At 35.6% G+C, this 17,509-nt stretch overlaps 1 protein-coding gene and 1 pseudogene across 1 annotated transcript in view; one reads left to right on the plus strand and one right to left on the minus strand.

Annotated features, from left to right (window-relative positions):
* Positions 1 to 4,531: 4,531 nt before the first annotated feature.
* Positions 4,532 to 4,989, minus strand: LOC127546298 (40S ribosomal protein S13-like; annotated as a pseudogene).
* The window catches only part of TIFAB (TIFA inhibitor), a 93,853-nt gene continuing 81,331 nt past the window's right edge, over positions 4,988 to 17,509 (plus strand). The window contains 1 exon segment of the mRNA XM_051973684.1: positions 4,988 to 5,104. Coding sequence (XP_051829644.1) covers positions 4,988 to 5,104 — 117 coding nt within the window.

A 17,509-nucleotide genomic window follows, 5' to 3' on the forward strand; every position in this document is an offset into this window, starting at 1 on the left:
GTGTTCTCTGCAGTAGAGTTGGAATGCTTGTCAGTTAGTTCGAAAATGTACCTTAGTGTCTGGTATCTTCTCCTGCCAGGTGATCTTCAGAATCTTCCTCAGACAATTCAGAGTGAAATGAGCAGGGCCAGGAGATCATTATATACTTCAACAACAATACTATATGATGATCAATTCTGATGGACCTGGCCATCTTCAGCAATGAGATGAACCAAATCAGTTCTAATGGAGCAGTAATGAACTGAACCAGCTACACCCAGCAAAAGAACTCTGGGAAATGAGTACGAACCACTTCATAGAATTCCCAATCCCTATATTTTTGCTTGCCTGCATTTTTGATTTCCTTCACAGGCTAATTGTATAATATTTCAGAGTCCGATTCTTTTTGTACAGCACAATAATGGTTTGGACACGTATACTTATTTTGTATTTAATTTGTACTTTTACATATTTAACATGTATTGGTCAACCTGCCATCTGGGGGAAGGGATAGGGGGAAGGAGGGAAAAAGTTGGAACAAAAGGGTTTGCAATTGTCAATGCTGAAAAATTACCTATTGCATATATCTTGTAAATAAAAAGCTATAATAATAATAATAACAATAAAGATTTAACAACAACAAAAAAGATAAATATTATTCAAAAATAAATTAAATAGCTTGATACAAAAAAATGCATTAATTCTGATGGGTGACATTTCTTAGATTTTATCCAACATAAAATAATCACCCTAAGAATGCCAAAAGAACCCAGAAATTACCTTAGCCAAGAATCCCTGGGCCCACTTGCCAAGTGGAGAAAAATCCCAGCCAAGAATAACACTGGTATAGAACACAAAATCATTTATAAATTATCTTTAGGGATAATGATAGAAAATAACGAGAAATATGGCATCACAAAATAGTGAAAAGCAAATCTGTAAAAAGATCTCTAAATGATGTTTGTTTTAGATGAAAATGGAAAGAGAACAAATGAATAGATGATTGAATGGATCTACCAACATTTTTACAACAATCTATTTTTATCACTAATAGGTTGGAACCACTATTTAGGCTTGATGTTAAATAAGGAAATGAAAATGATGTTTAAGAAAATGAACTTAGGAAAAGAGGTTAGACCAGATCAAATACGTGTAGAGAAAGCCCATGCTTCAGGTGGCCTAATTTTATTTTATTTTCTTCTAAATATATTTCCACTTTTATCATGGTCCACAAGAAAAATCAAATCAAAAGAGGAAAAAATGAGAAAGAAAAAAAAAAAAAAGCAAGCAAATAACAACAACAACAACTAAGGTGAAAATACTATGTTGTGATCCACATTCAGTCCCCATAGTCCTCTCTCTGGATACAGATGGCTCTCTCCATCACAGGTCTGTGGGAATTGTTCTGAATTACCTCATTGTTGAAAAGAGTCAAGTCCATCACAGTTGATCATCACATAATCTTGTTGCTGTGTACATCTACTCACTTCACTTAGCATCAGATTATATCTCTCTAGACCTTTCTGAAATCAGCCTACCTAGGTTAGCTAGATACTCAGGCTATATTTTCAAAGTATCTCAAAAGGGGCTGGTGTAAGGGGGCTTCATTCAAGTCTGTCTGGTGCCTCCGGTTTGGAATTTAATACAATTATAGATTTGTGGATCTTCTAACAGATAACAAGAAAAAATTGACTTAGCTATATTAAAAAAGAAATATTCAGCAATATACACCATTGATTCAGTTGTGTGTTGCTTCTCTATCTTATAGCATTCTGGTCAGAGACTTGATGGAAAAGCCCCTGATTCCTCATGTGCTTGCTTGTTTGCCAGGAAACTATATCAAAGGCCCACACCTAAGTCTTGTGAGCCAATTAAGTTGAGGAGAATTTCTTATCTTTTAAGAAAAAGCTAGTCTATTATGTATAGTATAGAGCCCTTGGAAAATTTTGTCTAGTCTGTCTGGCAGCTCCCTAAGAGATATTGTTCTTACTACAAAGGGGAAAATTCAAAAGACTGAGATAAATCTCAGTTGGTATTATTATCAGCAAAAAAAGTCAACCAAGAAGATAGCAGTTAAGTACCAATCCATTTTCTCACCTATGCACAATCTTTTTTTTTTTTTAAATTATAGCTTTTTATTTTCAAAATATATACATGGAAATTTTTCTTTTATTATTATTATAACTATCTATGTACAATCTTTACAATAATGGTTCTTTGCATACTTTTAGTGCATCTTTGATGAATATGAGAAGGCAGCTGGCAGGCTTTCACAAATTAATCTATAGAGCAAATCTCATCAGCAAAATCACACATTTGACTGTCAGGTATATATATATATATATATTTAAATGCTCCTTCTGTGTTTACTGATTACAAAAAGTATCGATAAAGAAAAAGTAGATGCATTTAAGTTCTCCTCCCAAAAAGTACCTTCTTTGCACATGCAATGTGGTATAATTTGATATAGCTAGATCTGCTACCTCTACCCCTCTGGATTCTAGGGAACTTTGAGTATTGGGAAGAGGAGTTCTCTCTATACTCTCTAGAATCCCATCAGCTAAGAATATTCCTTTGCTAATTAATAGCACCCCTTAAGAGTGGTTAATTTTTACAAAAGGATCTTTACCTTGACTATAGAACAAAAACAAAATACAAACATTTTCTCTAGTACCTAGGGGGACTTAAAATTTAGCCCAGAGGGAAAATGGGCTTAAAACTTAACTCAGATTCTTTATAGCATTGATCCCACTTGATTTTCATCCAGATAACTTTTAGATGAGTTTCTGCTAGCCTGGGTCCAGAAGATCATTCCCAAAGGCCATTTCTTTCTCCTCTGGCATTGATGGTTCATTGGCTCTTGAACCCAGACTCTGGAACATCAGGACACCAGAATGTCCTCCTGTTTTTTTTTTTTTTAATTCTCCAGAGAGGCTCCAATTTCTTTAACCTAAAAGGGAAAAGATCAAACACAAACCAGGACTGTGACTTTTTCAGCTACTGTTGTCTCAGAGAAGAGAAAACCCCAAGGCTTCCTCCCTCCTCCCATTCTCTCACACATACACACCCCCTCCCCAGCAGCAAGGTCTTGAAGCAAACAAGTCATCAAGGGGAGCAAAGAAATATGGCTAAAATTGATTTAGAAGCTTTTGAAGCCTCCTTCAGTTCTGAGTATGTAGCTAATCACAAAAGACTCCTCTCAATCATGTGGTTAACAGACCCAAGCCAATTACAAAATGCCTCCACAGACTCTTGAAATACAAACTCAAACAGAAACTGGGGCCACTGAACTGTCCATATGGATTTTTGGAGGCCTCAGGTTGATTTAGGAAGCCACATCAATATTCTCTATATATCTATTGTATTTTTATTTACTTTGCTAAACATTTTCCAATTACATTTTAATTTCATTTGTTGACATGTGTTTGTTGAGATTGTTGCTGATGTATCCAACTCAGTCTCAAGGAACTTTCTGTAAATGTCATCAGGACCCTACTAAAATAAGACCATCTCAGCTTCTCCATTTTGGGGAAGCTACATTAGCTGAGTAAGTTGACGGGGTCACAAATATGCCAGATTTCCATTACACATGTCTATGTATCCTAGATTTATATTATCTGTGGTGGAAGAGAGTATTCATGAACTACAGAATAATAGATTTAACAAACAAAAACTACTTTGTTCAATGATTTTCTGTTTATCGATATCTAGTCAGAGTTAACTTCTTCACATGTATTAGATACTACTCCTCTCTGTTTCTTCAAGCAGAATCATGCCTTGGCTTTGGAGTGTGAAGAGTGATGAGGAAATTCAATGTTACCCTGAACAGAGCAGTAGACTTGGAATTGAGAAGACCTAAGTTCAGATCCAGCAGCACACAATCCTGGTTGTCTCAGTTTCTTCAGCTGTAAAATGGGAATAACAAGTGCCAACTTCACAAAATTGTGAGGATACAAGAGATCAAATATGTAAAGTGCTTTGTAAACTTTAAACACTATATAAATATGAGGTATTATTCAACTCTACTACTTTAGCTCCCTAGGATTTGTAAAAAGACATGGTTAAGGATCAAGCAGAACATAAAAACATCAATGAATTTGTGCTGAACACAATCTGGATGAAATTCGTTGATATGTCAAAATGATTTTTACCATATATGTTATTGTAATAGATAAGTATGTCCAGGATATATTTTTCTTCTATTTACTTTCCTACTTTAAAAATAATCTGTATCAAAAATATCCACGAGATATAGTTCCCAGCATTAGCTGCTGTGGGAATACATAAGAAAATGGGTAGAGACCCTGTTTCTGTCTTCAAAGAAGTTATTAGGTTAGTTTGGAAACAGACACGTGCAGGTTAAAAAATTACTCGGGCATTGGACTATAAATATAGCTCAGTAAATTATTAAAGAATGAATGTTTCCATTTTCTTTTTATATCTATTAGGTCTTGGGGATGGTCCCCAGAAGCCTTTAAGAAAGTGAAATCTGAGCTTTCTTTTATTTTTTCCATTAGATGTGACTTTATTATTTCAGTACATAAACCAAAAATTATGCAACCAGAGCAGAGGCTGAGAATGATTTATATTTCCAATCGAGTGGGAGCACTTTCTTGATCTTTTAGTACTGAATCAACGGTGAATGCGGCTCTTCTTCAGAATCAGAGGGAATTTAGAATCCTTATCCTTTGTGTTTCTCTCAAGATGCTTTCAAACAGCAACATCTTTATTGATCAAGCGATAAAGATCTTTAAGAACGGTCAGAAGCAAGTCCCTTGGACTTTAAAATTCTCAAAATTTTGCTGCCAATTACAAAGCGTACTTGTGGCAAGCCGCGAGAATCCCTAAGTAATCGGTGTTATCTGGGAAGGTGTCAAGCCCTTCTTGACTTAGCTTGTAAGATCAAGTCCTTCATGTCCGCAGAGGTGAGCTTCAGCCACGTAGGCAAGCTGCGGGGACCAGCAGAGCAGACTGACTCAGGTCCTTCCTAGGAGCGTGCTTGCGACCCATGGAGGTGATGATCAGGAAGCCGAAGAACCTGCGCTTTCTTTCTAAAGTGTTAGAACCAGAGAACGTGAGAGCCAAAAGGGACCAATTTGCTTACTTTGTAGATGAGATAATGATGGTAAGAAGGAAAAAGAATTTGGTCCCTCCGCAGCTTGTCGGAATAATTAGTGCTAGAGCTTTGGTTATCCAGTTCTGAGCTCAATGCACTTCTTATTACAATATAGTCATGCCTTTTTCACAGGGTGTAGTTAAAACTACGCTGGATCAGATGACTTGTTTGTTATATCTGGATTCTGCCTTGAACAACCTGTATGACCTTGAGCAAGTCCTTTCTCCCTCTGGACCTCGGTTTATTTATCAGTTTATTTAAATGAGGAGGTTGGACTGGGTGACCTTTAAGAATCCCTCTAGCTCTAAATCAGTGATCCTATAATCTTACTTAAAGGCCAGGGCAAAGGGCTGGGTGGGAGCTCCAGAACTATAAGAAGGCAACAGCTGTAAAATTCAGGTCACTGACTCCTGGCACCAATGACCTCTTGCTGTTACCTTTGTTTACTCCAAGGGTAGCAAGAGATCTGAGCACAGAGAAAGGATGCAGAAATTGTTGCCTTGGGGGGAAAAAGCTTTAACATCTAACCACAGATCTGAAAGGGAAATAATAAGATTTTGTGGGATTCACATTGATCTCCATATGAGAGCAGTTTCTGTTTGCCTTTTTTTCACCCCATGGAGGCCACCTTTTCAGCCCCCAGCCTGAGCTGTCCTTTCTGAACTAATTATTATCACAAGGCTTATGTAGAGAAAAGAGCACTTGGCAGAATGTTGTCATTGGGGAATCATAGCTAAATTACACCACAAAAACATCTAGTCATACCATTGACTTCAAAGTCTATTTTATGTCTGCAAAACTGTACTTATTTCTGCCTCAAAAGTATATTTTATTCCTTACAATAGTGTTTCTCAAACTGTATCATAAAGAACCTAAAATGTCTGGAGTTTTTCTTAGTAAAAATAATTTTTTCAATGAATTTTACTATAAGGGTTATTTATGCCAAAGCTTAAGAAGGGTTTTTACTGATATGGTGAAAGTAGAAAATCACTCTCCTAAAACTTTAAACTAAAAGAAATTGAAGTTATCTTTAGATAATATTTGGACTACTTCTCTCATTTTGTAGCTCATAGATTTCAAGTTGGAAGGGATCTTAGACCTCTTGATTTTATATAGGAAAAAACTGTGGCTCATGGAAATGAAAGGATTTACCCCAGGTCATAAAAGGGACAGAGATAGGAATTGAATGCAGGCCCCTGAACTCTAAAACTAGTGACTCTTCTACTGAGCTCCACTGTCTTTCCCAGCAAAGAGAGTAAAGTTACCTAACTGAAATTATGCTGTCTGTATCTTATCTATCATCTATCTATCTAATCTATCTATCTATCTATGTTAAGTGACTTGTCCAGGATCATATAACTAGTAAGTATGGGAGGTGGGATTTGAACTCAGATCCTCCTAATTCCAGGATCTGTGTTCTAAACACATTTCCCTCTAGCTGCTCCTGTAATACTTTTTTTTGGGGTAGTGGGGGGTGGGAAGAGTGGAACAAGGCAATTGGGATTAAGTGACTTGCCCAAGGTCACACAATTAGTAAGTGTTAAGTATCTGAGCTGCGTTTGAACTCTGGTCCTTCTGACATCAAGGCTGGTACTCTATGGTACTCTCTAATTCTTCAACAATACCAAATTGTTTCGATAATTAAGCTTAGTAGTTCAGTTTGAGATCTGGCACACTAGGACCCCTTCCTGCCTATTTTCCTCTTAAATTTTCTTGAAATTCTCGACTCTTTGTTTCTCTGAATGAATTTTGTTATCCTTTTTCTAACTGTAACAAGTAACTCTTTGGTAGTTTGATTGGCATGATGCTGAATAAGTAAATTGATTTAGATAGTATTATCTTTATTACATTGGCTTGACCTATCAATGAACAGTTAATATTTTTCTAAGTAATTAGATCTAGCTTTATTTGTGTAAAGCATGTTTCTGTTTATGTCTTGGCAAGTAGACTGCAAAATATATTCTATTTCATGAAGTTATTTTGAATGGAAATTCTTTTTCTATTTTCTCCTGCTGAATTTTCTTGGTAATATTAAAAAATGCTGATAATTCCCATAGATTCATTTTATGTCCTGCAACTTTGCTAAGGTTATTAAATTTTTCAATTAGATTTTTGGTGACTTTCTAATATTCTTTTTTAAAAAATCATATTATTTGTAAAAATGATCATTTCATTTTCTCTTTGCCTATGCTTATTCCTTTGATTCATTTTTTCTTATTTTATTACTACAACTAGGTCAAATCTGGTCTCAGGCACTTACTAGCTGGATGACTTGGAGCATTAAGCCACTTAATTCTTCTTGCCTCAATATTCTAGCTATAAAAATTAGCTAGAGAAGGAAATGCCAAGTGGGATTACAAAGAGTCAGACACAACTGAAATGACCAAACAATAATAAATGGTAATAAACAAATAAAAAGGAAATTCTTGTGTTGTCTCAAATATTATTGGAAAGTCCCCTTTTGTTGTTGTTCAGTTGTGGGCTCTAGTTTATCTCTATTACTAATAATTTTGGCTCTTTGATTTAGATAAATACTCTATCATATTAAGAAAATATAACTATGACTTTTCTTTGATTTCTCCAGGATTCAGTCTAATACATTTTCTTTTTGTTGAGGTTTTTAGGTGGCAGGTTGATATAGTCCTTCCTTCTACCCTGCTATAATGGCTCCAGCCCTCACAATCATAACTTTTAGTGTGATGAAATCACCCATAAAACAGAAGAGAGTAGTAGAATGGATTAGAAAGCAGGATCTAATAATGTGTTGTTTTAAGCAACACACTTTGAGAAAAAATTATGTTGAATATTGGAGGGGACACTAATGCATTGTTGGTGGAGTTGGGAAATGGCACAATCATTCTGGAGAGCAATTTGGAACTATACGCAAAGGGTGTAAAACTGTACACGACACCCTTTGATCCAGCAGTGTCTCTACTGGGTTTGTATCCCCAAAAGATCATAAAAGAGGGAAAAGGAACTGGAAACTGAATGGATGACCAAATGGTCATCCATTGTTGGGAAATGGTTGAATAAGTTATGTTTTATGAATATAAAGGATATTATTGTTCCATAAAAAATGATAAGCAGGCTAGTTTCAGAAAGTCCTGAAACTAATGCTGAGTGAAGTGAGCAGGGCCAAGAGAACATTGTACACAATAACAAGATTACATGATGATCATCTGTGATGGAATTGGATGTTTTCAATTGAACTCCATTGAATTCAATTGAATGAGGTGATGTAAGGAAATTTCAGATAGACTTGTAATGGAAAGTGCCATCCAGATCCAGAAAGAGAACTATGGATGTTGATCAAAGCATAGTGTTTTCACCTTTTTTTGCTATTGTTGTTTGTTTGCTTTTTAAAAAAATTTTTGTGTATTTTTTCTTTTTTTGATTTGATTTGTATGTGTGTGTGTGTATGTACAACATGATAAATATGGAAATGTGTTTAGAAGAATTGCATAGGTTACATATTGGATTGCTTGTGTCTTGGGGAGAGGGAAGGAGAAGAAGGAGAAAATTTTAGAACACAAGGTTTTGCAAAGTTAAGTGATGAAAACTATCTTTGCAAGTGTTTGGAAAAATTAAATGTTATAAAAAAGAAACAATTGAAAAATAAAGATTCACACAGAGTTAAGTAATGGGACAAAAACAAAATCTATTGTGTTTCAGCTGAATTTAGAAAAGCAAGGGTAGCAATCATGAGCTCAGACAAAGTTACAAAGAAAATAAATTCAATTAGAAGAGATACACAAGGAGAGTACATTTCAGTGAAAGGTACTGAATAGTATGGCATCTAAATACTTAAAGAAAAAGCAAAGTAAATTGAATGAAGACAATAAAGCTATAGTAGTGGCAGATCTCATTGTAACCCTTTCAGGCAAATGTAACAACAACAAAAAAACTAGCACAAGAAAAAATTTAAGGAATTGGCAGAATGTTAGAAAAATTTAAAGATAAGCCTTCTGGTAATTATTGAATTGGGATAGAAAGGATTAGAATAATATTCAGCTATGCAAGGCACCTTTCAAATACTATGTTAAAAAAGAATAAAAGACCTTACGAACAAACAAGATTTTCAGGTATTTGTAACAAAAAGACCAGAATTTAATGGAAATTTTGGTATATAAGATTCAAGAGAAACATAAGAAAGCAAACATTTTAAAAGGTCAAACTGTTTGCTTCTTATATAGGAAAATGTTATCAGTAACTTTTAAAAACGTCATCTTTATTAGGCTAGTTTAAAAGAACATATGTAGATAGAAGGTTTAGGATTGAGTTGAGTATGAAGGAATGATCCTAAAAAGTAAATTTGGTTAGGGAGAGATAAAATGAAACAATTATTTCATACAAACAAGCCATGAATGGAAGAGCTGTTATAGTGGAGGCAGAAGGTAGTGGAGGGCTGGTTGTGCTAGAACCTTATTCTCGTTCAGACTGAGTTAAAGAGAGAATAACATATATATCTAGAAGGCTATAAAAATCTCTTTAATTTACAAAGAAATAGGAGGGTGAGGGACTAGGATAAAATAGGGATTTTAGAAAGGTGGATAGATTAAGGAATAGAAGGGTAAGGGGAGAGGATAGGAAGGGATTCTTCAAAGGAGGCAGTGAATTAGGGAGGTATTGAATTAGAGAAGCTGTGGTTAGAAGGAAATTTAAAATTCATTTGAAGAGAGATTAGGTAAAAGGAAAATAGGATGAAGGGAATTACACAACTAATAATTTTAATTTTAAATGCAAATAAAGTGAACTTATCCATGAGATAAAAATGACTAGCATAATGGATAAAAAACTGGAAACTGGCAATATATAGTTTACAAGAAATGCGTTGAAAAATAAGAAATTATACATGGTAAAAATAAAGGGCTGGAGTAGATTTTATTATGCTTCAGCTGATGAAAAAAAGCAGGAGTAACAAACATGATCTCAGACGAAGTTAAAACTAAAAGAGATTTAATTAAAAGAGATAAACAAGGAAACTACATTATGATAAAAACTAATCATGGATAAGGCACCAAATAATATAGCATCTAAATTTTAAAAGAAAATCTAAATGAATTACAGCTGGAAATAGCAAAACTATAATAATGGGGGAAAGTGGGAACTTCAACCTTTCCCTCTCAGAACTAGATAAATCTAGTCAAAAAATAAATAGGAAGTCAAGGAGATGAGCAGAACCTTAGATAAGCTAGACTTGATAGATATCTGAAGAGAATTGATGAGAATTGAAGGAAATATACCTTTTCCTTTTTAATACATGTTTCCTTTACAACAAATGACCATTGTCTCCTCCTATTGAAGATCTTTTCTTGTGGCTCCTGAATTTCTTCCACCATTCATTACTTTCACTCCTACTCATATATTGATCATTGAAACTGGAGAAAATCATGAAACCATGATGACTGCATCCACTATACCATTTGTTTACATAATCTTAACCAGAGCCTCATTTCACAAGAATATTTTTACACACCCCTAATTGACTTACTATCTCACTCATTACTGTGGCTTTCCCAAGCTTTTTCATACTACTTCAGATTTCCATAGTTATCCCTCCTCAAGTCTTTCAGCTAAGTACTTTGTAATATACTTCACAGAAAAAAACCCCAAAGAAATAAAGATAAGACACTTCATTGAGAGCTATATTGTTTTATTGTCCAGATCACTCTTTCTTTTTTGTGGTTAAATTCCATGATAAGGCCTTTTATAGGCAATGTTACCATTTCCTTTCCTTCTATTTTGATATCTCCAAACCTACTCTTAATTGCCGAGTTGAATGGCCTTTTCTCAGTCCTCATCCTTGAATTCACTGAATCCTTTGATATTGTCAGTCACCCTCTTCTCCTTGAAATTCTCTTTAGGTTTTTGTGCTACTATTCCATCCTGGTTTTCTTTCTACCTAAGCAACCTATCTAACTGATCCTTCTCAGTGTCCTTTGTGGATCTTCCTCCAAGTCGTAATTGTGGATGTCCCTCAGTGCTTTTTTCTATATATACTATTTAATTTGAAGAACTCATCAGTGTCACTCCTCTACTAAGACCAAGGACTCAGGCTAGTCCAAAACTGAATTAATTCTCTTTTTTCCAAACCCCTCTCCTCTTCCAGTAAATTCATTACTGTCTATACCAGCATCTTCCTAATTACTCAGGCTTAAAGTTTTTATATCATCCTTAACTCCTCACTCTTTCTTATCCTCCATATCCAATCTACTGCCAAATCCTTTAGATTCTATCCTTGTAACATCACTCAAATATGCCCCTTTCTCTTTTTTGACACTGCAACCATCTTGGAACAGACTCTTATGGCCTCATCCTGGCATATCCTTGCTATTGGTCTTAATGCCTTAGATCTCTATCACTCCAGTGATCCCTCCACTCACATGTCAAGTTGCACTTCCTTCAGTTCAGCTCTACCCTGTAATCCCATTGTTTAATAAATGTTAGTGATTCCCTATTATCTCCAGGATCAAATATAAATTCCTCTGTTAGCCACTCAAAGCCCTTCATTATTTGATCTCTTCTATCTTTTCAATCTTTTCAGACTTTACTCTTTACCTTCTTCCATATCCCACACTGAACTCTGAAATCCATTAACACTGAACTTCTACCTCTTCCTTACACAAGACATTTCATTTCTTGATTTGAGGCATTTAAAATGGGTACTCCTCATTCCTATAATTCTCCCTTCCCCCTTATCTCTGCTTCCTGGCTTCCCAACTTCCTTCAGGTTATGGATAAAATCCTCTCCTCAACTACCTTAATATGAATATGTTTCCTCCATTATCATCTTCACTTTATTCTCTCTCTTTATATATATATGTGTGTGTGTGTGTGTGTATGTATGTGTGTGTGTATATATATATAATATATATATATATATATATATATATATATATATATATATATATATAATTTGTTCTTTATTGTTTCCATTTTGGCTACTTCATTAGATCATGAGCTTCTTAAGAGCAGAGGCTATCTTTTGTCTTTTCTTTGCATTCATACTACATAGTGCCTGACACATGCTTAGAAATTCACTGAGCCCACATGAGCTAATTATTGACAAGAGAAGAGATATGTCAAAAGAAGGGCAAAACTGTAGAGGACACCTATGCTTAAGGAAGAGAACATTTATGATGATCTAATAAAGGAAACTTAGAAGAGATACTGTGTTTCCCCGATAATAAGACACTGTCTTATTATATTTTTTTTTTGGACAGAAAAACACCAGAGGGCTTATTTTCAGGGGAAGGCTTATTTTAATGAACATTGATAGCAATTTTAATAAACAGGTAAATGTGAACAAACAAAAGTACCTTTATTCAATAATGATCATGTCATCTTCTTCAACAACATCATCATAAGTGTCCATACCCTGAATTCCGTCCTGGATGTCTTGCGCCTCTATTTCCTTCAGAAGAAGTGGACCCAATCTGTCATGTCCAGCAATATAGCTCTCTTTAAATGAACATGTCTTGTCCAGGTAACCTGCTCGTAGTTGGCGACACAGCTGTCAGTAATTTTATCCCATGACTTCTTCACCCAAGTCACGACTTCTTGCAGACAGGGCTCCACAAAGTTTCCACTGTGATTTCTTTCCATTCTATTTTCAATGTAGTCATTGACTTCCATGCGCAAATGGTCCTTGAATGGCTTGTTTATTGCAATATCAAAGGTCTGGAGATAGGCAGTCATTCCTGCAGGAATCATTACTTGATCTATTCTTCTCTCTGCAAGGAAGTTCTTTATTTCTTTAGTGCGGTGAGTGCTGGCTGAGTTCTTTTATCCTCCATCATGCCTCCTGAGTTCTTCTTTTATCCTCCATCATGCCCCCTCACTCCCACTTACATACTGGGTTTTTATGTTGTCCTGCCTCAGCTCTCCTCCGCGGCACTGCTCTCAATGGCACCAGCAAGCAAATTACTGGGGAAGAACAGGATGATGCGCTCACTGCTGCAGCTCTGATTGGATACAGCTCGGAGTGCGGCGTGCGTTTCACTGGGGGGAGGGGCGGGCGGGGGGAAGAGGACGGTGCATACAGAGGGTACTGAATTGTAGCGTGTAGCACAGGGGATCACCTTCACTACAGTAGCAATCTCAATAGGGCTTATTTTGGGGGGAGAGCTTATTTTAGAGGAATCTTACATAGTAAAGGAAGGGCTTATTTTCGGGATAGGTCTTATTATTGGGGAAACACGGTAATCAGACAGGAAGGAGAAGAACCAGGGAAGAAGTGTCATGAAAACCCAAAAAGGAAAGAATATCTAAGAGGAAAGTTATCAGTAATCATCTGCAGAAAGAATGATGAATGACAAAAGATCATAGGATCTGGCTCTTAATAGATCATTATTAATATTGAAGAGAATATTTTCAGTTGAGTGATGAGATCAGAAGCCAGATTACAAGGGATTGACAGGTCATTAAGAGAAGTATAAACAATGAATGTAAAAGAGTTTGATTATAATAGGAAGGAGAGATTACATAATAATAGCTCATGATAATGGAAGGGATAAGTAAAAGTTATACCAAAAATGGTGCAGGCTGCATATACTTGTAGGCAGTGGAGTAGGAGACAGTACATAAGGAGAGATCAAAGATTAAAGAAATAAAGGAGATAATTACTTGGTCAAGCTACGAGAGGAAAAAAGAGGGAATCCAATCAAAGTTACTTGTACAAAGAGTGGAGTTGACAAGGACAAAAGACATTTCTTTTTTTCTGAATTAATATTTTTATTATAGCTTTTTATATACAAAACATATGCATGGATAATTTTTCAACATTGACCCTTGCAAAAACTTCTGTTTCAATTTTTCCCCTCCTTCTCTCCAGATGGCAGGTAGTCCCATACATGTTAAATATGTTAAAGTATATGTTAAATACAATATATGTATACATATTTATACAGTTATCTTGTTGCACAAGAAAGATCAGATTTAGAAAGAAGGTAAAAATAACCTGAGAAGAAAAAACAAAAATGCAAGCAAAAAATAACAGAAAGAGTGGAAATGTTATATTGTGGCCCATACTCATTTCCCAGTGTTCTTTCTTTGGGTGTAGTTGATTCTATTCATTACAGATCAACTGGAACTGATTTGGATCCTTTTATTGTTGAAGAGAGCCATGTCCATCAAAATTGGTCGTCATGCAGTATTGTTGTTGAAATGTGTAATGATCTCCTGGCTCTGCTCATTTCACTCCAAGCCTCTCTGTATTCATCCTGCTGGTCATTTCTTATAGAACAATAATATTCAGGACACTTCTTTATAAGAGACTAGAGCAGAGGAAAGAGAGATGATCTTGAAAGAATAAATTACACATTTGAAATGTAGAACAGGAGAAAGAGGAAGTTCATGATGGACAGTCTTGATAAGTAAAGAGTGAGATCATCTGTTGAGAATAAGCAGGGACAAAAGGTGGAGGGAGAAGGAAAGAGAGGAAAGGAGAGAAAGAGGAAGAGAGAAAAGGAGAAAGAGAAGGAGAAAGAAGGAAGGAGAGGAGAAGAAGAGGAAGAGGGAGAGAGAAAAGGAGAAGAAGAGGGAGAAATAAGGAAGGAGAGGAAGACAGAGAGGGAGATGGAGAAAGAAGGAAAGGGAAAGGGAGAGAGAGGAAAAGAGAGAGAGATACAAAGAAAGAGACAGTATGACAGTGAATGAGATAGAAGAAGGCAAACATGGGAAGGAAGGGAGAAAGAGGGGGAGAGGGAAAAATCAATCAGAGAACAACAATAGGATTGTTGTAGAGCTTTAAGTGACCAGTTGAGATTAAATAATGTAAATATGTAGTCAACCCACTTGCCTGAATTCTTTGACTTTTAGAAGCACTCACCAGTATGCATATAAGAGCAGAGAAGGCAGATAGATCCCCAGGATTAGGATTTGTCAAGGTATGAGTAACAACAGAAAAGGGGGACAAAGATTTTGAAAGCAGAAAATTTTTCAAGATTGTGAAGAAAGAATAATGAGACCAAAAAGGGGATGATAAATTGGGAGTGGGGACACATGTAGTGATTGGAGATCACAGTAAAAATGAAGAATAGGTTTGGGAGGATTAAGACACAGGGAGAAATGAAATGATTGGAGGTTGTAGTCAAGGCATTTCTGGGTAATTGTGGAATCATCCTTGTGTGTGATTAAGGTATAATAAAGATTACAGGCAGTGGAAATTGAGGAGGTTAATGAATTTGGTGGCCAGAATGGTTGAGAGGACTTCAACAAGAATTTTGAAGTTTCCTTAATATTGATTAGAGTTGGGGTGGAGAGGAAAACCTCAATTCCTTGAAGAAAGAGGGAGAATGACTTAGGTGCTAATTGATAACTTCTGCCAGAATCTAGCTAGAGTGATTTACATATATGAAGTGAACATCTACAGGGTTATCGGAGAAGAGAGTGTTATGATGATATTGAGGGATGGTCTACAAATGACAATAACAAGCAAGGAGTATGTCTACTCCTCCTTAAAATCATATCAATACATGAACAATCAAAAAGGGAATTTGAGTTTTATTCTTTTAATAAAATAAAAAGACTTGAACAAATGAGCAAACATTTTTCTGCTAAGTATAAACTAGTGATGTAGGATGATGGAATGACTTGTTTCATAATTCCACAAAAGAAGATCCTAGATATGATCTATTATTTACCCAGGAATTTTCAGTAAAATGATTATTCTAGTCATAATCCTGCTAGTATTTCACTGTTTGGCTTTAGGCAGATAAATTGCTTTGCCTCTCTGAATCCCAGTTTTTATAAATGACAGATAAAATTGTAAATGACAGAAAAGGTATATTTGGCAAATCCCATCTTTAAAATGAAAGAGTTGATATAGATAATGATCATTTTAACTCTAATAGTTCAATTTCTAAGAAAAAAAATTTTGGTTTTAAAATTCTATGATTACATTCCAGAGTTTTTTACATTTACAACACATTTCCCTCCACATAAGTTTATATGATCCTAACCAGAGATTGCATTTGTCAATTCAGTTGACTTCCAACTTGTAATGTTCTGTGTGATTTTCTTGGAGGTCTCTTGGGTAGTAGCCTTCTTTTCAGTAGAGTAATCACCACAAGAATAGCCATGTGTTAAAGTCCAAAAGTCTTTATTGTCTCCTTCACCTGGTGCTCAGCTATCTTTCCCCTGCTTTCAGTGGAGAAAATGGCCACCATTTTGTGTGTGTGTGTGAGATGAAGTGAGTCTGAGTCCAGGGGTTTGTGCTTCAAGCCTCCAGCCCCCACAGACAATGGAATGAATCTGTCTCTGCCTCCTTTGGCTGAGTTTGTCTCAGCTTATATACTCTAGACTGAGTATAAACTAATCATTATATCACTATTTGTTGTAAGATTAAATCAATCATACCGAATTTAGAGAACTATTAATCACCAGACTAAACTAGATAACCATTGTCTCATTAATCCTTGACTTAGCACCTTGTAAGAATCCTTGTTTCAGAGTTCTGGCCCATAACACCATCTAATAATAATAATAATAATAATGTTAATATTTATATAGCATATTTATTATGTGCCAAGTACTTTGTTAAACACTTTATTCTCATTTGAACCTCATAACAACCCTGGGAGGTAGGGGCTATTATAATCTCCCTTTTATGGTTGAGAAAACTGAGGTAGATAAAGGTTAAGTACCCAGAGTCACTTAGCTAGTAATTGTCCAAAGATGCATTTTGAACTCAGGTCTTCTTGATTCAAGGCCCAATGCTTTATCTACTGTGCTACCTATTTGCCTCTCAAGTGCAAAATAATTACTACTTGAAATTAAAAAAAAACTTGTTGAGGGTTTTGTACAAAATACTTTAAATATATGATCTTATTGGATACTCACAACATCCTTCTGGCATAGAAATAGCTTGACATTATGGATGGAGAGCTGGTCTTAGAGCTAGGAAGACCCGAGTTCCAATTCTGTTCCTAATACATATGGACTGTGTGACTCTGGGCACATCAATTAACCTATTTATGCCCCATGCAATTCTCTAAAATTATAAATGACAGAAAAGGTATATTTGGCAAATGAATTTCCTTACCAGGCAATTCAATCAATATAACAGGGAAATCACAGCTCTAGTTCCTATCCCACATAACCCCATGAGATATTTTTATTAATCCTATTTTTACAGATGTGGGAACCGAGTCAGATAGAGATTCATTTATTTTCTTGCCTAGGCAGAATCTGGAAGCTAGTGTCAGAGCTGGTAATTACTACTTTTAGAAAATCTTCAGTTCAGAAAAATGCAATCATTAAGGGAAGGACATTGATCTGGCATTATCAGTCACTCAGTCAGTCATATCAGTTTATTATTAAGTGCTAACTATGTGCCTGGCATTATGTTAACTTTTAGTAATTCAAAGAAAGACCATCTTAAGATCTTAAAGAATTTATAATTTAATGGTGAAG

The sequence above is a fragment of the Antechinus flavipes genome, chromosome 2 (assembly GCF_016432865.1).
Source record: "Antechinus flavipes isolate AdamAnt ecotype Samford, QLD, Australia chromosome 2, AdamAnt_v2, whole genome shotgun sequence".
NCBI classification, from domain to species: Eukaryota; Metazoa; Chordata; class Mammalia; order Dasyuromorphia; family Dasyuridae; genus Antechinus; species Antechinus flavipes.